At 36.2% G+C, this 21,360-nt stretch overlaps 1 protein-coding gene across 3 annotated transcripts in view; it reads left to right on the top strand.

Moving 5' to 3' along the window:
• Nucleotides 1-21,360, top strand: part of LOC150091497 (uncharacterized) — a 321,972-nt gene that overhangs the window by 265,009 nt on the left and 35,603 nt on the right. For all 3 annotated transcript variants that reach the window (XM_090375972.1, XM_090375964.1, XM_090375955.1), the window contains 4 exons: nucleotides 7,811-7,977; nucleotides 8,940-9,078; nucleotides 16,718-16,791; nucleotides 19,667-19,827. In XM_090375972.1, coding sequence (XP_090232098.1) covers nucleotides 7,811-7,977; nucleotides 8,940-9,078; nucleotides 16,718-16,791; nucleotides 19,667-19,827 — 541 coding nt within the window. The remainder of the gene's footprint in view (nucleotides 1-7,810; nucleotides 7,978-8,939; nucleotides 9,079-16,717; nucleotides 16,792-19,666; nucleotides 19,828-21,360) is intronic.

Raw genomic sequence — 21,360 nt, 5'->3', positions numbered from 1 at the left:
AGAAAAAATAAATTAGAAGAACTTAAATCCAGATTATTTGCGCAACAAAATTTCTTCATGACACCTAATTTACAATCTAAAGCAGTAACTGTAGCGTCATTTGAAGTGAGTAATCTTGCAAAAAAATGAAAACCATTTTCTGATGATCAGTTCATCAAAGATGCATTTTTAGAAATAACAGATTCTGTTTTTGAAAATTTTAAGAACAAAAATGAAATTAAAAGTGCTCTTCGAGATCTGCAATTATCTCGAAATACTGTGATGCGATGCATAGAAAAAATGAATAAAAATGTGAGTGAACAATTGCATGCTCATATTGCTAATTGCGTCTCCTTTTCTTTATAACTGGATGAATCTACAGACGTCAGTGATACAGCTCAATTGCTTGTTTTTATTCGTATGGTTTTTGATGATTTTGCCACTAGAGAAGAACTGCTAGGTATGGTTTCATTAAAAGAAAGAACTAGAGGTCTTGATATATTTAGCACATTCAAAAATTTTATCAAAAAAATTAAAATACCACTATTTAAGCTTGTATCAATAACAACAGATGGTGCTAAAGCAATGACAGGGCATATTAACGGATTCGTTGCATCGTGCCAAAAGGATGATGAACTCACAGACCACTGTATCATCCACCAACAAGTGTTAGCCAGCAAAAGATTAAATACTAAAAGTGTTATGGGCATAGCTTTCAAAATCGTGAATTCCATCAGAGAACAATCTCTTCAAAGGAGACTTTTCAAAATGCAACTGGATGAAAATGAACCAGATCTATTACACACAGATGTGAGGTGGCTGAGACCGGGTAAGTTTCTAGAGATTTCGAAATTTGCTGAATGAAATTAAAAAAAATTGTTGATCAAATGATTATCAGCAGCTACAAGGTACGGAGTGGTTGTGTGATCTGGCTTTTTTGGCAGATTTTTACCAGTAAATTAAGTGATATGAATTTGGAATTACAAGGAAAAAATAAAAATGTGGGTGACATGATTAGTAGTATTTCTGCATATAAATATCAATTTTTGGCAATGGCTAAGGATCTGAAAGAAAAAAACTTTGACCATTTTGCAAATATGCAAGATCATTTGCAAAAATATTCTGTTTTTGAATTTAATAATGAGAAATATGTTTCTGAAATTGAGAATGTTGTGGACGATTTTGAAACCAGATTCAGTGATTTTAAAGCAATTGAAGACATTGTTCGTTATATTTCTTATCCATTTAATGTCGACTTAGATACGAAACAAATTGCAGAAAAAATTGCTGCGATTTTTCATATCCAGAAAATATTACTTGAAAATGAAATTATTACATTGCGAAATGATATCTTCCTAAAAGCCAGATCATCAGAAAAAGAGTTTTGGAAATATTTTTGCCGAGAAAAGTACCCAAATGTCAAAAAATACTGTTGTTGTTGTTATTTGGTTTTTAGGAACATTAGCAACTAAGGCCATATTGCTCCGTTAAAAAATGCAGTGAACTTTTAAATTCCTGTTTTGGTTCCACATAACTATGTGAATCGGCCTTTTCGTATTGGAAACATTAGCATTAGTAGAGGCATATGATGCAAGAAAGAAAGCTTATGCAGCATCAACCAAAAAAAAAAAAAAAAAAAAAAACCCACTCCATTTCACCCCTCCGTTCGTTCAAAATACCTGTCCAGCTGAGCCTTAAATTTATTTAGGCTATCAACTTCCACAACAAGGGATGGAAGTCTGTTCCACCAACCAACTACCCGCTGGCTAAAGGCAAATTTCTGCACATCTATCCTACATCTATCTTTCCTCAATTTGAATTTATGTCCTCTCAGGTGATTATTCTGAGCAAGAGGAAGAATCTCATTGGCATTGAGCATGCTCAAACCATTCAAAGCTTTATACACCTCTATCAGATCACCTTGCAGGTGCCTAGTCTCTAAACACTGTAATTTGCAAAACTTAAGCCTTTCTTCGTAAGAGCAACCCATTGTTCCATTCACTAATCTTGTTGCCCTTCTCTGTACTCTTTAGCTCATTGCCAGCAGCTCTACATCCTTCTTGAAATGAGGCCTCCAGACCTGTATACAGTACTCAAGGTGTGGCCTGACTATTTCCTTATACAAGGGAATAATCACCTCCTTATCCCTGCTAGAAAAATTCCTGTATATCATTGACAAGACACCATGAGCTACTCTTGCAGCCCATCTGCACTGCTCAGAAAACTTCATATCTGCCTGCACAATTACCTTCAGGTCCTTTTCATTCTCTACCACTGTCAGTGTAGTACCACAGAGTTGATACATTACTCTGGGGTTACTGTTTCCCATATGTAGTACTTTACATTTGCCACCTCTCAGCCCATCTGCTCAACCTTTCCAGATTCTGTTGCAGCAGCATACTCTCAGTAGTGTTAAGGACACTACTGACACTACTGTCAGTAGTGTCCTTAACTAACCTGCCAACCTTTGTATAGTCTGCAAACTTGGACATTAAGCTTGATATACCATCATCAATATCATTTATAAATACAGAAAACAATGGACCCAACACTGAACCCTGAGGGACTCCACTAATAACATTAGTCCATGATGAGCAGTATCCATTGATTACCACTCTCTGTCTTTTCCCCCTCAACCATCCCTTTATCCATAGCAGCAATTTGCCTCCAATACCATACTGCTCTAATTTGTGCAGCAGTCTTCCATGTGCAACAGTATCAAAAGCCTTTCTCAGATCCAAATATATAATATTAAAGTTATTCCCTGCATCCAGTTCTTTTGTGACTGCATCATAGTATCCAATCAAATTGGTCAGGCAAGACTTTCCATTAACAAAATCATGCTGTGTCCGAGCTGTAACTGAAGTCTTGTCTAGATGATCCTGCAGTGCTTCTTTAACCAGTGCCTCCATTAATTTTCCTGGAACAGAAGTTAAACTCACAGGTCTATAATTACTTGTGTCAGCCTTTGATCCTCCTTTGTGAATTGGGGTTTGTACATCTCCAGTCTATGGGTACCTCCCCCGAGTCCAAAGAAGCTCTCATAATTATGGCTAAGGGTTTGCTTACTTCCTTTACTGCCTCCTTTAATATAACTGGATAGATCCCATCCACCCCGGGTGCCTTTTTTATGTTTATCCTCAACAATTTCTCCTACACTTTTCACTCAGTTATTACAAAATCATCTAGCTCATTGCCAGACTTTACTTCACCTCTGGCATTCCCCTTCCTGAATAACTCCCCTTGTGTGAATGTAGATGCAAAATACTCATTTAGTTTGTTAGCCACCTGAGCAGGATCATCAACAGTTGAACCATCAATATCCAGTGGACCAATCTGATTCATCCATTTCCTTCTGTAGTTTACATAGGTAAAGAACTCTTGTTTTTCTTTGCATCCTTTGCCAAGGATTTCTCATAATCTGCCTTTGCCTGACTAATCTCCTTTGTGACTTGGTTATAGACCAGCTTATATCTACCATAGGCTTCCATGTCACCCATTAATTTATATATGTATCCCATGCATTTTTCTTCTCTGCCATATGTCTCATTAGTTCATCTGACATCCATTTAGGCCTAAACCTTGAACAATATTTCTTAATTTGTATGTAAAGCCTAGTAGCTTCCAAGATAAATTCTTTGAACGCTTCCCATTTTGAATTTGCTGTTGGTAACACCATCAGTTGGTCCCACTGTATAGAATTTAAGTACTGTCTAAGACCATCATAGTCGCCTTTACGAAAGCAAAAACCCTTCCCTTTATCCCTGATGGTAGTTACCTCTTTGAGTAAATCCCACTTCAGCACACTGTGATCACTGCCACCTAGTGGTTCCTTTATATGCAGATTCTTAATGCATGAAGAATCACTACTGATAATCATATCAAGAGTATTACTCCCTCTAGTTGCCTCCCAAACATGCTGATGTAGAAAACAATCATCCAATAAATCCACAAAAGCCTTGCTAGTGTGTGAGTGACCAACCCACAAATTCCATTCAGTTTCTTGGAAATTAAAATCCCCAATATAAGACTCTGATTTATTGGCCCACTCTATTTCCCAGTACGGTTTCTTATTATACTTATCAGAGTCATTAGGCCTATAACACACTCCTACTCTCAATTTTGATTTCCCAATGCTTATGCCACACCAAACTGACTCGACACTGCACTGTCCAGCGATGTCAACTGGCTTCACTTCCTTGGATTTTGTGTTTCTTAACTAATAGCATAACCCCTCCTCCCTTCCTATCACTGACACTATGCTGCTGCAACAGGATCTGGAAAGGTTGAGCAGATGGGCTGAGAGGTGGCAAATGAAGTTTAACATTGACAAATGTAAAGTACTACATAAGGGAAACAGCAACCGCAGAGCAACGTATCAACTCTGTGGTACTATACTGACAGTGGTAGAGAATGAAAGGACCTGGGGGTAATTGTGTAGGCAGATATGAAGTTCTCTGAGTAGTGCAGATGGGCTGCAAGAGTAGCTCATGGTGTCTTGTCAATGATATATAGGAATTTTTCTAACAGGGATAAGGAGGTGATTATTCCCTTGTATAAGGAAATAGTCAGGCCACACCTCGAGTACTGTATACAGGTCTGGAGACCTCATTTCAAGAAGGATGTAGAGCTGCTGGAACGAATACAGAGAAGGGCAACAAGATTAGTGAATGGAACAAAGGGGTACTCTTATGAAGAAAGGCTTAAGTTTTGCAAATTAGTGTCTGGAGACTAGGCACCAGCGAGGTGATCTGATAGAGGTGTATAAAGCCTTGAATGGTTTGAGCATGCTCAATGTTGATGGGATTCTTCCTCATGCTCAGAATAATCACCTGAGAGGGCATAAATTCAAATTGAGGAAAAACAGATGTAGAATAGACGTGCGGAAATTTGCCTTTAGCCAGTGGGTAGTTGGTTGGTGGAACAGACTTCCATCCCTTGTCGTGGAAGTTGATAGCCTAAATAAATTTAAGTCTCAGCTGGACAGGTATTTCGAACGAACGGAGGGGTGAAGTGGAAGTGGGTTTTTTTTTTTTTTAGCTGATGCTGCATAAGCTTTCTTTCTTGCATCATATGCCTCTACTAATGCTAAATGCTAATGCTATCCTGTCTATCCTTTCTGTACATATTGTACTCCCCAAATTCCAGTTCTGCATTCTTTATATCTGTGTGACACCACGTCTCTGATATCCCAACAATATCTGCTTTTGATGTTTTGAGAAATACCTCAAATTCATCAAATTTATTTACCAAACTCCTAGTATTGGTGTACACACACGTATACATGCACCTGTTCCTATTCTTAGCTACCCTAACACAACCCATGTGTTTACTTGTACTGCAATGACTTGCAGCAGTCTCTGATGTACCTGCATCTTGTTTTCCAGGCTGCTGCTGATTACAATACAAGCAGTGCAAGAATCACTTTCACCTCTGCCAGTGGCTACTGTTAATCTATTAGTCCGTGTATCCCCCCAAGCTAGCAGTTTTCCGACCCACCTAACACTGCCTTTACAGCATCAGCAAATATTCTTGCACCCTTTCTATTTAAGTGTATCCCATCCCTGTAGAAGCAGTCTCTCCTATTAACAAGTACAGACCATTCTGAAAAAAATTCTACCCCTTGAGCCTTGCACAATCTTTCCAGGGCCGAATTGATCAACAAGGCTCTCATCATATACTCCCTCCTATTGTGTCTGTGTAGATTTGCAGACACTTTCAAATTCAACCCTAATTCACGGCTTTTTTTTCAACAGTGACCTGTACTTGTTAAGTAATTCCGCCGGTATCCTACTCTTGATATCATTAGTGCCAACGTGTACAACAATATCACCTTTTGTGCCCTTAAAAGATGATATCCGTTCTACAACATCATCTACCTTTGCCCCTGGTAGACATACCCTGGTCCTGTTCCACCTATCCTTTTTACATACCATGTTACCCATTTCCCTGACAACAGAGTCACCAACAACTACTAGTTTCTGTGGGACCAGCACATTCTGCCTTGGGGGTTGCCGCTGTGTTGCGTGATGATCAAGTGCAAGCCCTAGCGTTGATATGGGCAGCTGAGAGCTTGATGGGCGGCCCCTCGATTTAGATCCTTCGAGGGCATCCACCCTGTCCTTCAAGCTCTCATATTGGCCCATAATAATGCTGAGTTGTTGCACGATTTCCTTACACTCCTTACATTGCACACACACAAAGACATTCCCCATGGCAATATCATGTCCTGTACCCGATTGCTCCACAAACATCAAGCAAGCAGTGCATTTTAAAAGGCTGTGATTCAGAGGGCAACTGCCCCCCTTAGTTCTCCCCTGAGCCACAGCACTCCCATTAGCTTGAGCTTTTTGCTTTGCTGCTCTGGTCTGATTCATGATTTCGATTTAATTTCAATAAAATATAAATTTCAGTACAAAATTATAACCCTAAACTTGTATCTCAACACAGTTATAACACTATATATCTATATATATATTTCAGTATCCAGTATTATCTACGAGTTCCGTTATATAACTTCCGTATCAAGTTATGTATTAATTAATTATGTTACGTTTGTAAAATCTAAGTCGTTATATGTATTTAGTTAAAAAGTACAATTTAATTGACAATGAAGTGTAACAAAATTAATAGATTTTACTGATTAATTTACAATATTATATAATATACTATACTATACTAAGCTAACGCTATCTAGTTTGGGATGTAACGTTGTAGTGTATAACAATGGTGGCAATTACGAACGGTTAATCTACGGACACTTAAGTATTAAATTAACTTCCAAAATCTCACCGTCTCAATTCAGAATAAACCAATGATCCTGACTATATCTATAAGCTACTTATAGAAAATAATTTAATATAACAATTGGTCAATAAAGCGGTTAAATATGGCTAAAAAACTTTCCGTTCAGCAGACCTGCAAAACTTGTAACACATGGATTATATACCCTTACCGATACTAAGTAATAACCTACAAAATTTCTGTCTAAGTTAAACTTTAAACGAAGTATCGTAACTAGGAATATAAAGCTACTCTAGAAAATAAGTTAATATGCCAATTTAAGCTAATAAAACAGAAAAAACTTCTCTATTTCCAGGGACAGTAAAAACTTTGCCTGAACAAGGCTACTCTCGTTCCCAAAACAAACAAAGATGAAGAATCGCTGTGCTCTTACTGACTTGCATACAGAAGATTCTTTACAGTTGGCCTTATCACAGTACATCCCCGATTTTGAAAGCTTGGCAGATGACATGAAGACACAAACTTTACATAAATTAAAATTTTAAATACGTATGAATTTAAAATAAGAATTCTCAATTTTAAAATTTATAAACAACATTTTTCATTATGTGTTGATTAACTTTTTTAACCTTGTGCAATGAAATATTTGAGATGGTAGATCGCGGCACATTTTGAAGGAGAAAAGTATATCACATCACAAATTAAGTTGGCCACCCCTGATTTATACAATGGCACAGTTCAGTTGCCTCCTTGTCTCTCCTAACAAAGTTCCAATGTACCATTGATAGAACTTTATTAGCTGTCTTAGGTGATTAATTATCCTCAGCTGATATTGTGGAAATGATTGCAGACAAAGGAGTGTTATTAATTTAATTAAACATAATTCTAATGATGCATGTCTTTCTCTATTTTTATTCATTAAATTTTGTTCAGGTTCTTTTGAAAGTTGTCACTTTTTTTGTTCTTGTTTTAGAACTATGTTTAAAAGTAGTATGCATATCCAATTTTGTACATATATTATCATGGCCTTTTATTTTCTTAGCTAAGTATTATATGTTAGTGATTAATTAATTATTTGTACAAACAGGCACTAATGAATTTGGATGAAGAGAAAAAGGTTTCTGCAGAACTACAAAAGAACTTAGAAGAACTAAAGGCATCCAGTGAAAAGACTATTAATCAAATGGAGATGGAACTTGTTCAGCTGAGAAATGACACTTCTGAATTAAAGAAAAAACTTATAAAGCTTATAAAGTAAGCTCATGAAGACCTTTCTGTATATGTAATATTAACTGATATATTGGGCAGTAGAACTGCCCAAAGGCATTCATGCTGTTGAAGGGGTGGAATAACAGGGGTTAGCCAAAATCAAATAGTATGAATAGAGATTATCATGAAAATCTCTGGCCATTGCCATTAGTTTGTTTTGTATAGTCATGGTATTAGTATATACCCCTATATTGTACAATAAAGATAATTTAATTTATTTCATTAATTAATTAAAAAATATGTCATGGGATCTGTTGAAAGGATATCTACAAAGATTTGTCCCAGTTGTGACTACGCAGTGATTTTAGTTGAGTAGTAGGACTTTCTGAGTATCTATAAATATTTATCTCATCTCATTCAAGTAGAAATGAACTTTATCTATCCCTAAAATATTCTGTTGCCAACTTCCATTTGTACAAGAAACTGCATCAAAAATGATTCCTTGTGAACTGGTGATTCATTCCAGTAATCAAGGAATAATTTTTGGTGCAGTAACCAGGTCACGAGGGAGAATTGCTGTTTTTAGCATCTTCTCAAAATGATGTGTAATATGACATTTATTATTAGTTCCTTGTGTTTATTAGTGCTCCTTCCTTCTCTCTTTATTGCTATAATAATAACAACCTCTGCCTCATGTTTGAGAATAGTTTTCATTCATGCATATATCTTATACTTAGAACTTGATCATCATTTATGGTTGTCAGGCCTCATTGCAACCCTTTCAATGGATGAAACTCTCTTAATGCCATTGTGTGTGCCACTGTTATTCTGATAAATATCATAGATGTGTGTGCAGTCTTTTATTGACACAGTCATTGTGTGGTTTTTAGTTTATAAACAAAATAATAAAAATTATTTTGTTTATAAACTAAAATGGACAGGAAAACAACACTAATTAAGAAGCCTTGATAAAAATACAAATTTATAATCTATTTCCAATTTTGCAGAGAAAAGGACATTCTTTGGAAACGGACAGATCATTTATCTCATTTGCGCCGAATACAAGCAACAGATCGCTGGATGGATGATCATGAGGCCAGTTATTGTCTTGGTTGCAAAGCCAGATTTTCTTTCATAATTCGCAAGGTATGTGTTACATATATAGTATTATGTTAGACTTTGTAAAATAATAAGAGAAGTTTACCTCAATATAGTACGTAGAACACTTCCATATGATACTCTCCAGAAATTAAAACGAAAAAAATCAAAAAACTTACATTAGAGTAACAAATAATTAAAAATCAATTTAATCCAATAAAACTCAATTTAACACAATTAAAAATCAGTTTAATGCAATTAAAAATAAGAAAATTAATTAAAAGAATTTTTTTGTTAAAATTCTTTTAATTAATTTTCTTATTTTTAATTGTGTTAGATTGAGTTTTATTGGATTAAATTGATTTTTAATTATTTGTTACTCTAATGTAAGTTTTTTGATTTTTTTCGTTTTAATTTCTGGAGAGTATCATATGGAAGTGTTCTACGTACTATATTTAGGTAAACTTCTCTTATTATTTTACAAATATTGATATCAACATAGAATGGATTGAGCATTACAGCTCTGCTTCATACTATCTAATTATGTTAGACTATATTTATTAGTAAGAGATAATCTGTACAGAAGAGCAAAGAGTAGCGAATAACTGATAGACATACCTAGTGAAATCAGTGGAATATGTAGGTAAATTCATGTTTATATATATATTTATTATTAGTATTATTAGTATATTAGTATATATATATATATGTATATATATATATATATATATATATACACACACATATAGCAGAAAAAAATGCAGTAACTAGTAATACTTGAATGAATGGTCAGGCCGCGCCTTGAGTACTGCGTACAGGTCTGGAGGCCTCATTTTAGGAAGGATGTAGATTTGCTTGAGCGTGTACAGAGAAGGGCAACAAGATTGGTGACGGGAATGAAGGGATCCTCTTACCAAGAGAGGCTTAAGTTCTGCAAATTGCAGTGGCTGGAGACTAGGTCCCTGCACAGTGATCTGATTGAGGTGTATAAGGCCTTGAATGGGTTGAGCACGCTGAATTCTGATGGGATCCTTCCACTTGTTCAGATTACGAACCTAAGGGGGCATAAATTCAAATTAAGAAAAGACAGATGTAGAATAGATGTGCGGAAATTTGCCTTTAGTCAGCGGGTGGTTAATTGCTGGGACAAACTTCCATCTGTCATTGTGGAAGTTGATAGGTTAAATAAATTTAAGGAGGAACTGGACAGGCATTTGGAGGGAATGGTGTGTTTTTTTTTTTTTTTTTTTGGCTGATGCTGCATAAGCTTATACACTTGCTTTCTTGCATCACATGCCACTACTACTACCCTTATGACAAGCTGAAGAGTCCCAATGTAGAATGGCATTATAGTAGTAATGTATATATTTTTTTAGTAGTAATGTATATGTTTTTTTACAATAACTTGGCTAAAGCTCAACTATTGCTAAATAATTAATAAAGAGGACCGATGAACAAGAAACACAGAAATCAGATATTAACCAGGAGTGGCTAGATAATTTAGCTTGTGATTGATTGTTGCACAATGAAAAGGAAAGAGATAATGAATGAAAATACAAAAAAAGAAATAAAACTGTACACTCTACGTTGTCTGAGGTTTTGGGGGCACCACCTCAGATGTGGGAACAGTATTCCATGGTAGGGCGGATTTGCGATTTGTACAGAGTGAACAGCTGTTTGGAAGAAAAGTAATGCCGAGAGCAAAAGAGAAAACCAAATTTTTTAGATGCAGAGGAAGCAATATTTGTAATGTGCTTGTGCCAAGAGAGATTAGAAGTCAGGGTAATCCACAAAAGAGATATATCATTTTGCCTATAAATGGGAGTGTCACCAAAGATAAGCATAGAAGCAGAAGAATCCTTTTTGCGAGCTATAAGACAAGACTGAGTTTTAGAAGGATTGAAATCAACTAAGTTGTCTTTGCCCCACTGGAGAATTACCTGGACATCGGCATTTAAGGAATTGGTAGCAGATATCCGATATCCAAGAAGTTGAAGCTGATTGAGCAGGGCAAGGTTTCTCAAAATGGGAAGTGGAATACAATGTGCTATCGTCGGCAAAACTGTGAATAGGATTTCCAGTAAATAGAAGGTCATTAATATACAAGAGGAAAAGAACTGAACCTTGGGGGACACCAGCATTAGTGGAGAAGTTAGAAGACAGAGAGCCATCTACCATCACTCTCGGTGAGCGATCAGAGAGAAAACTGGATAACCAATTACAAAAAAACAGTTGGCAAACCATAAGGTGGAAGCTTGTTTAGAAGACCTTTTTGCCAAACACGATCGAAAGCCTTTGATATGTCAAGAGCAACTGCTTGTGTTTCACCGAACTTTTCCATTGAATTTGTCCATAAATGGGTAACATAAGCCAGAATATCACCAGTGGATCAACACTGACAGAATTCATACTGGCGATTGTTAATCAGACAGAAGATTTCTAGGTAGTTTAAGGGTTGGAGGTTAATTGATTTCTCCATTACTTTAGAAAGAGTAGAAGTAATTGCGATGCGACGATAATTGGATGGGAGGGATTTGTCACCCTTTTTTAGGAACTGGCTGGATATCAGCAAATTTCCAAGCAAAAGGAAAAACACCTTTGGAATAAGAAAGTGAAAAAAGGTGGCAAAGAACAGGAGTAAGTTCGGGAGTACAGGTTTTGAGAACAAGTGGAGAAATACCATCAGGACGTGGAGCTTTCTTAGAATCAAGATTCGTCAAAATCCTTCTGACATCCTTTTGGCGGAAGACCATAGGAGACATTGAATGGAGCATGTTGGGAATGGTGGGAGGTGTTTTACCAGGAACATTGAGTTGGAAGGAAAATGGGATGCTAGCAGGTCAGCTTTATCCTTGGCTGAAGTGACAACAGAACCATCTGGTTTTGACAGAGGTGGGAGCAGAGATGAGCAAAAGTTGCAGCCAATAGCTTTGGCAAGAGACCAGAATGCTTGGCTACCATTAGGGCAAGAAGCAAGTTTTCTACTCTTAGCCTGTTCAAAATCTAGTTTGGACTGATTAATAACTGCTTTACAATTGTTGCAAGCTTTGGTGTAGGCAGAAAATGAAACTGAAGAATTGAAAACAAGCCAATTACGATATGCAACATTCTTCTCTTGAACAGCCTTAGCACATTTATTATAAAACCAAGGTTTAGATAAAGGACGAGATTTTAAAGTGGAGTGTGGAATAAAGGATGCCATTCCTACACGAATGATTTCGCTGACTCGATCTGAGCAAACGTTTACATCAAAAGTTTTGAAACAGTAGTCCGACCAAGGAAATGAAGAAAAGAAATTTCGCAGGTCATCCCATTTTCCATTCTTGTAATGCCAAACAATATGAGGTTGGGAATAGCCATGAGATAAAGGCTCCATTGGAGAAGAGACAATCACCAAGTTGTGATCTGAGGCCTAAAGGACCACTCACTTCGACCGTGTACTTAGAAGGGTTGTTTGTGAGAAGAAGATCAAACGTGTTGGTTGTCTGGTATTCTTGTAGGTAAATGAACAATCTGTGCAAGGTCATTAGTAATTGCAAAAGCCTCAGCATCTCGACCAGCTGGGTCGGTGTGACTAGAAAACGGAAGCCAAGCTGGAGTTGTGAATATTAAAATCACCAAGGAAAATCGAACTGAAGAAAGTCAAGTTGCAAAGAAAGGAAGTCAAAGAGCTCCAAGTGATTAGTGGAGTTGGGAGAATGGTAGAGACAACAGATGAATTTGACACAATGAGGTAAAAAGATTTTAAGCCAGAGAAGATCGAAAAGAGAAGATTCCAAATTACCAAGTCTCTGACGGGAATATTGGAATGGACATGTGCACAAGTACCACCTTTGAGGTGAAAGGAATCATACAGCGAATAATTTGGGCAACTGAGATGAGCAGTAGTTGAATCAACCGATAACTGAGATTCTGTCAGAAAAAGTACATGGGGTTTGGCAGACTGCAAGTGGAAATGAACATTGTTGAGATTAGAATTGGGACCGCATATATTTGTGAAATGAACTAGGAAGTGTTTGGGAGGTTTAGATCTTTTTGCAGATAAGCTGACTCTATTAGTTTGATTATTCATGATGTGTTCAATAGTAAGAAAAAGCGGGGGGGGGGGGATATGCTGTATGAAATAATGAAATTTTTGGATATGGAGTACACATGGTAAGAATATACCCAGATCCTTGACATAACGTGGTCTCGACAATGCCCCTCGCATACACACTACTCGGACTCCCTCCAGTCACTATCTGACAGAATAGAGGTAGCAAGATTATACACTAGCTGAACCGGAAGCCTCCTAAAGAGTTACTAATAGGTTCGGTCCAGTGTACTAACTAGCGGCTGGCCTGCGAACACCGTCTTAGAGCTGTACCCCTGAAATGTACCCACAGCATGCTTGTGCATGGAGGTTATACCCAGGATTACTAACAGTCCAACCATCATGAAGGTGCAAGCAGAGGATTTGGCTGTCACAGACAGTCCGGACTTTGCCGAAATTGGGTCCACTTGACTTGAATGTCACCCGAATATCAGTGTTTTAGACTCCTAGATAGCAAGTACAGCTTATCTGGCATATCTGAGAGAATGTCTGTGACAACCTCAAGGACTATTTTGTTGTCCTAACAAACAGATGTTATAAGTCAGGATAAATTATATCTGATGACGATATCATATCTGACTCTTTTGATGAATTAGTCAATTGCTAAAAAGGCTTGAAGTTATGATGCAAAAGGGATTGAAATAATTTTTGTAAACTGCTTGCAATTGCTTTTCCTTACTCACACAAAATGAATTATAGGTTTATTAGCCACAGAGAATAAGGATAATTGCAAATTTTGTGGTTACCATGTTATTTATGATGTTTCACAAAACATCATGCAGAATGTTATCCATTTCCTCAACCATAGAGGCTTGATAAAAGAGGGATCAGTACACACTAATATATGATTGACAATAGACAAATCTGCATGGTAATAATCAGAGATTAGTGTAGATGCCAAACTTCAGTTACATTGAAAATCTGAGGGCAGAGGTGATCAGAGGAGATAATTAGATATTAAGAACTGTTACAGATTCATTAGATTATATAGTGTAAGGATATTTAAAAATTCTCATGTTATTTTATTTTGAGCAACAAATAGAAATGAAACTGCAGGGAGATTAAAATCTCTCAATAAAATTGCATGTGTTTGGTAATACATTTAAAAGTACATCCCCAGATTAGATTCCAATTTATTTATTAATGATAACAAAGTGACTGGCAGTGGTAAGCAAAGTAATAGGGTTATTAAAAAGTTAGTGTTAAATTTATAACACAGCATATAATCCTTCTAAATCATTAAAGTAGTCATGATGGACAACCTGGAGGGAATTGTAAAACATCAGTATATTCTCTTCCTCTATCCTTAACATAAAATTTATTTTATTTTTTTTTCCCAAGCTATGTTAAATTTTGCAAGCATTGTTGATAATATTATCAGTGGAAAAGATTTCTTTGCATATCAGATAAGTTAGTATTATATTATTTCTATCATTGCATATAGCACTGAATGGAGAACTAAAATTTTATTAGAATTAGATTCTTATAACCTTGTTTTTGAAAAGCGGAGAACTTTATGATAATTTTGGAATTTCAATAAGGTGGGAAGGTGTTCAGTCAAACTTTGTGCATTTTGATAGTATATTGTAAGTGCCAAGTTGGACCTACTAGATGTTTGCTAGGAATTTTCTGCTGCTTCTTGTAGTTTTTTTTTTTTTTTTGTTATTCGCTCTTATTGATAAAATACTTAACGATTATGTCTGGAGGCCATAATAAATGGTTAAGAATTTGTTGTTTGTTATTTGGTTTTTAGGAGCATTAGCAACTAAGGCCGTATTGCTCCGGGGATATGCAGTGGTCATTCCCTGACCTTTCCGCATCCTCTGTATTTGGTGGTCACAGGCTCGAACCCCAGTCTAATCAAGAAGCATGTGCTACGCACTGCTGCTCCCTCCCACCTGGCTATGGAGGTGCCTAAAAATTTGTGTGGTTAAGAATGGTTAAGCCTTGACATAAAATGTATTTATTTATTTTTCCTCTGCCATGTTAAATTTTGAAAGCACTGTTCATAATATTGTCAGTGGAAAATATGATTTCTCTTTGTATATCAGATAAGTTAGTATCTAACCATAAATGCTGTGAATTTTTAGTATTTGTAGCAACTTCCCCCCCCCCCCATAGCGACTGTAGAAATGAGAACTGCTTGTTTCTTATTGAAAACTCACTGCCCTTCCTTTCTGCAACCACATTAGTAGCTGCCAATCCCAATTAAATCCCAATTTACAGACACCAATCTGTAAATCCCAATTTACAGACATCAGAATTTGTGCATCCCAGTTGACATTGTTGTCAGTACTGTTGGACCATGTTTTTTTTTTTTTTTTTTCCTCCTTTTCTTTTGTTAGTTGCTGGCGCATCGGCTTCTGTGGCCATATTGTACCTCCCAAGGTTTTTGCATTTTCTACTCTGATCCAAGCCCGAGACGGGATTCGGACCCGCGATCTTTGGGTTTCCAGGCAGGCACTTTACCCACCCAGCTAGCCCAGTCGGCATTGGACCATGTACCGATTGCACTTACAGTCAGTGGGCCAATAGTAGTGACACAAACAAGACATGATATTCACTTGGGAAAAGCATACATTTGATTTTACACTGCATTATTGAGTCCTTACCCCATGGGTTCTGGTCTTACAAGATTCATTGAACTGCAAATTTTAATCATTGATAGACAAACACAGGACCAACAGTTTGTCATAGGATAACTGCTCATCTACACATGATCACACTTATAAAGTTCTGCCTCCACAGACATCTCTTTTGAGTTCACTCTCTTAACATCACCACTACCACTGAAGAACAGCTTATGGCCATAGCTAAAATCATATGGAAATGGTAGCAGCGTGCAACGGTATACTTTTGAAAGTGTTATTTCTAGATTTTATATATTTTTATTAATTTATTTTTAATGCTTTTGATATTTATTTCATTTTGATACTTTACAGTCTCAATATTTTATTCTATGCATTTTATTTTATTAGCTTTAGTAATCTCTCAGTTGGTATATGCCTAATTGTGTTATGGAATTGCATTTTTGTAGGATTAAAAATCAGAAGGAGTTTTGGAATGTTGTTTCTTTTTGACATCTCTCATATTGTGTAAATAAGTTACAACTGAATTGTCAGCTCTTATGCCTCCAGGTACCTATCCATCCTTCAATGAGAGGCCAAATAGCTTTGAAATGGTTTAAAGTTTGAATGATACAATTGCACTAACAGTGTCATAGTTTGAAGTAAATTATTTAATATAATAAGAACCTGGGAACATTACGTAATTGTTGAATGTGGGAAAGATAAACTTCTTGACAAAAAAAAAATTCACTGTCTTCAGTATTTCAGAACAGTTGTATCGATACTAATGAATTGTATAGCACATTATTCTTTTCATTAATGTCTATATAGTTTGCTAGTGTCAGAATAAATTACCATTCCTAATGTAGTGCAAAATGCAATTTTTTATTGCCCAGAAGGAGAATAACCTTGTTATTTATTTTTTTATCTATTATCATTATGAACTAGTAAAACATATCTTTTTAAGATTTATTTTATAACTTGCTAAAAGACCTATAAATAAAATTCATATTTTTTCAAACTTTAGCATCACTGTCGTCTTTGTGGCCGCATCTTTTGTTACAGTTGTGCTAACAATTGGCTTATGACTACAGCTAGTAGGTAAGCAACATTAACTTCCCCTTCATATAAAGAAAATCACATGTATTTATTTATAAAGTTAAATATTCTCTTCTATAAAAACTTTATATTCTCTGTCCTATAGTAGTATGTTAGAATTTATATGATTTATTGTATTTCTGGAATAAATATAATATACTGCTGCTGAATACTTTGCTGCCAACAAGGCACATATCAAATAGCACATATCAAATAGTTTAACTATAGGTGCCTCTTCTGTACCCCCCTATTTTTTTTTTGTCATTATACTCTCGTACTGTATAAAAAGTCTGCTTGTTATTGAAATTATTATTCTATTCATTATGTGAGCGATTAAAAATGAGAAACAGAAAAAGAACACAAATTTCTTAATATGAATAGAAAAAAAATTGAAATTAATGCAGGCAGTTCAATCCACAAAAACTGATCTTTACCATAAATCTTTTCCATTTGTTGCGAAACAACAACTCCCTATTGCAATGTGTTGTGCTAGAGAAAAATAAGACAAGTAATAAAATTTATGGGACATACTTTAGATAGCAAACTTTTTGCTGCTTGGTGCCAGATTAATAAATATTTTAACTTATCAGTACAAAGTTGTGTCAACCAGTATTTTTATTGTTATTATTTATTTTTTTATGTTATCTGAACTTTACTGGAACTTATAGTACTCTGTGTGGGTTCAGAAGACAGATGATACTTGTTGACACTGTACTTGAATTTCTGTAGATTGTAATTTTCAATCAGGAAATATAAATAAAAAGGAAGGCTGTTTCAAAGAACAGAAGTAGAATGAATGAATGAGGAAAAGATATAGTGTTGAGTTTAAAGGTGAACTGTAAATGAATATTTGCTAGTTGAGGCACATACTCAGACTGGTTTGTAAGAAAGGAATTACAGGTGCTAATTAAGAATAGTACCCACAGAATTATCAATAAAAAAGATATCCAACAGAAAGTGAATATGTGTGTATCACACAAGGAACGGTAGTGACTTTGTAAGTGAGTGATCATTAATTAATCCTACTGGCTCTCTTGGATAGAAGTTTGGATAGGCATCACACCAGATGTAGAAACAATAAGCCATGGTAAGAAGGAGGTTAAGAAGATCTTTAAGCAAAGCATAATCAAAAGCCTTAAAAATATTAAGAGGAATTGCTTGGATTTCCCAAGTTTATTGTGAAATTTGTCTGGAGAAGAGTAAAATAAAGCTAAGATATCAACAGTGGACTGACACTAATGTATCCATATTGGTAATTGTTAATAAAATGAAACATTTCAAGCTGGTTTAAGAGTGAATGATTGAAAGGATATCTCAACTTTCACCTGGAATTGGTTGGTTTAGTTTTTTTTTTTTTTTTTTTTTTTTAGGAGCATTAGCAACTAAGGCCATATTGCTCCAGGGATATGCGGTGGTCATTCCCTGACCTTTCCGCATCCTCTGTATTTGGTGGTCACGGGCTCGAACCCCGGTCTAATCAAGAAGTGTGTGCTATGCACTGCTGCTCCTGCCCACCTGGAATTGATCAAATTCTAGAAATGATCAGGTCATTTTCAGGCAGCTTTCGATAAGAAGCATAACCTTACCTCTCCTTCAGCCTTCCTATTTTATCTTAGGGTGACGCCATGTCTCAATTAGCTCTACAGTACTAGTGTTAGTTGATCTGACCCAAAGCTCAGATTCACCGATTTTATTTATGACACCCCTGGCATTATTGCATAGGCAAATTAGATTTTGTGTTTTATTACTTTTCAGTAAATTGATTTAGCATTAGCATTAGTAGAGGCATTTGATGCAAGAAAGCAAGCTTATGCAGCATCAGCCAAAAAAAAAAAAAAAACCCCACTTCCACTTCACCCCTCTGTTCGTTCAAAATACCTGTCCAGCTGAGCCTTAAACTTATTTAGGCTATCAACCTCCACCACAAGGGATGGAAGTCTGTTCCACCAACCAACCACCCGCTGGCTAAAGGCAAATTTCCACACGTCTATCCTACATCTGTCTTTCCTCAATTTGAATTTATGCCCTCTCAGGTGATTTTTCTGAGCTAGAGGAAGAATCCCATCAGCATTGAGCATGCTTAAACCATTCAAGGCTTTATACACCTCTATCAGATCACCTCGCTGGTGCCTAGTCTCCAGACACTGTAATTTGCAAAACTTAAGCCTTTCTTCGTAAGAGCACCCCTTTGTTCCATTCACTAATCTTGTTGCCCTTCTCTGTACTCGTTCCAGCAGCTCTACATCCTTCTTGAAATGAGACCTCCAGACCTGTATACAGTACTCTAGGTGTGGCCTGACCATTGCCTTATACAAGGGAATAATCACCTCCTTATCCCTGCTGGAAAAATTCCTGTATATCATTGACAATACTCCATGAGCTACTCTTGCAGCCCGTCTGCACTGCTCAGAGAACTTCATATCTGCCTGCACAACCACCCCCAAGTCCCTTTCATTCTCTACCACTGTCAGTGTAGTACCACAGAGTTGATACGTTGCTCTGGGGTTGCTGTTTCCCATGTGTAGTACTTTACATTTGTCAATGTTAAACTTCATTTGCCACCTCTCAGCCCATCTGCTCAACCTTTCCAGATCCTGTTGCAGCAGCATAGTGTCAGTAGTGTCCTTGACAAGCCTGCCAACCTTTGTATCGTCTGCAAACTTGGACATTAAAGCTTGATATACCATCATCAATATCATTTATAAATACAGAAAACAATAATGGACCCAACACTGAGCCCTGAGGGACTCCACTAATAACATTAGTCCACTAATAACAATAGATTTATAAGGTAACTTTGAAAAAGCATGGTTTGATTTCAGTTTTAATTCACACTACAGTTTGTAATTATAATTTATATTTTTATTTTTATTTTTAGTCGCCAGTCAAGAGTTTGTAATGAATGCTACATTGGCCACATGCAGTTTGAAACTGAAAATAATAAGGATGGTGTTGTTTCTGCTTTGACAGAGGACAGTGAGGAAGAAGAATCTACTGTGGTGGCAACTGCACATCAGAGTATGGGAGAGCTTGAATCAGGTAAAATATTTTATAAAAATCGTTTAGTTACATGATTTTGTAATCTCTCTCTCTCTCTCTCTCTCTCTCTCTCTCTGAGAGATATTGAACATTATTTTCTTGAGTCTTGGGAGAGACATACAAAAATACACAGCAACTATAATTAACTTTACCTAATCCAACCTATCTACAAAGAAAACTAATTAATACTGGAAAGCATATATATATATTGGTAGGCACACTGTAGAGGTGACACAGATGAAAATGTACAAAGCTATTGCACAGATAATCACCAGAGAGAGAGAGAGAGAGAATTTCAAAGAAATTGTTCAAGTGTCGTTCTCTGTGGTTCAAAACATGCTCAAATTAATGTTATCTGTTATACTATTTGTAAAACAGAGGCATGAGACTGTTCTGTGTGAAGACAGGTGTTAAAAATAAAAAAAGAACAATTTGCCATGGAGCTATGCTGATAATTTGTTTAAAAAAATGTTTTTAGACAGTTAAATAGTAAAAAGAGCAAATGCAAGTAAACAAAGTAATGCCCTGTATATCTTGTAATAGTTGCTTTCATAACAGAGAAACATTCCTGATTGAAAGTTGCTTACTATCAGTTCCAGTATGAGAGAAAGAGAGGTTGTTGCAGGGCACATTGTTACTGAAATTTTAACTGTCTCGCATCTCATTAAATTGTGTTAGAAAAACATAAATAAGCATTTATTATTAGTTGCTATCAGCCTAATAAGGATGATCTGAGATCTCAGGAAATCATCCTTCCCAGGATGTTAGTAACCTCTCAGGGTTGGTGTGTGTGTTGGTTCATTCTGGTGCAGGGTTTTAGGTGCTGGATTTACATTGGTATCAATGGTATATTTTGAAAATTGGTGTGGTGGTGGTGGTGGTGGGGAGTAGTTTGTATATAAGAAAATTTCTGCTACTGCTAATTTTCAAATTTGGGTATACACATGGTGGGAGGGGAGGGTGTTGAAATGCATTTAGGGAAGGTAACGTCGAATTTAACCTGGCCGTGGTGGCAAAGAACCTGACATTACCCATCAAAAATAACATTCACACTTTAACCATCAATTAATGATAAAAATTCTGAAAAATTTTTTCTAACTTCCTAAATATAATCATACTTTTACTACAATAGTTTTTGAAGTGATTTTTTTTATGGCATTTGTACAAAAATTGCATGTGAGAACTTTTATCAGGTACTGATCTGCAACTGTTTTTGCAACTATCTGACTTTTGCTTGAGGAGTGGCATGGTACCAAATGAGTACAAACACTGTGTTTATTTAAACTTACAAGTTACTTGTTTTCCCTCTCCCACTAGTTCAGCAGACGTCTCCCATCTTACCCTAATGGTTTTTGAAAGCTTTATTATTGTTTTAAGATAAGAAGGTCATGAATAACATAGTAATAATATGAAACCCAATATTCTCCCAAAATGGCCCTACTTTGCGGGAAGCAGCATAGGCAACCAAATTTTAAGTATTACATATACAGTCTGTCCTCATATAGCACGATAGTTGTGTTCCTAGAAACTCTC

This window comes from Mastigoproctus giganteus, chromosome 1 (genome assembly GCF_048544385.1).
Source record: "Mastigoproctus giganteus isolate SK-2022 chromosome 1, ASM4854438v1, whole genome shotgun sequence".
NCBI lineage: Eukaryota > Metazoa > Arthropoda > Arachnida > Uropygi > Thelyphonidae > Mastigoproctus > Mastigoproctus giganteus.
The sequence above is the reverse complement of the archived record's forward strand: the minus strand, read 5'-3'. Positions and strand labels throughout refer to the sequence as shown.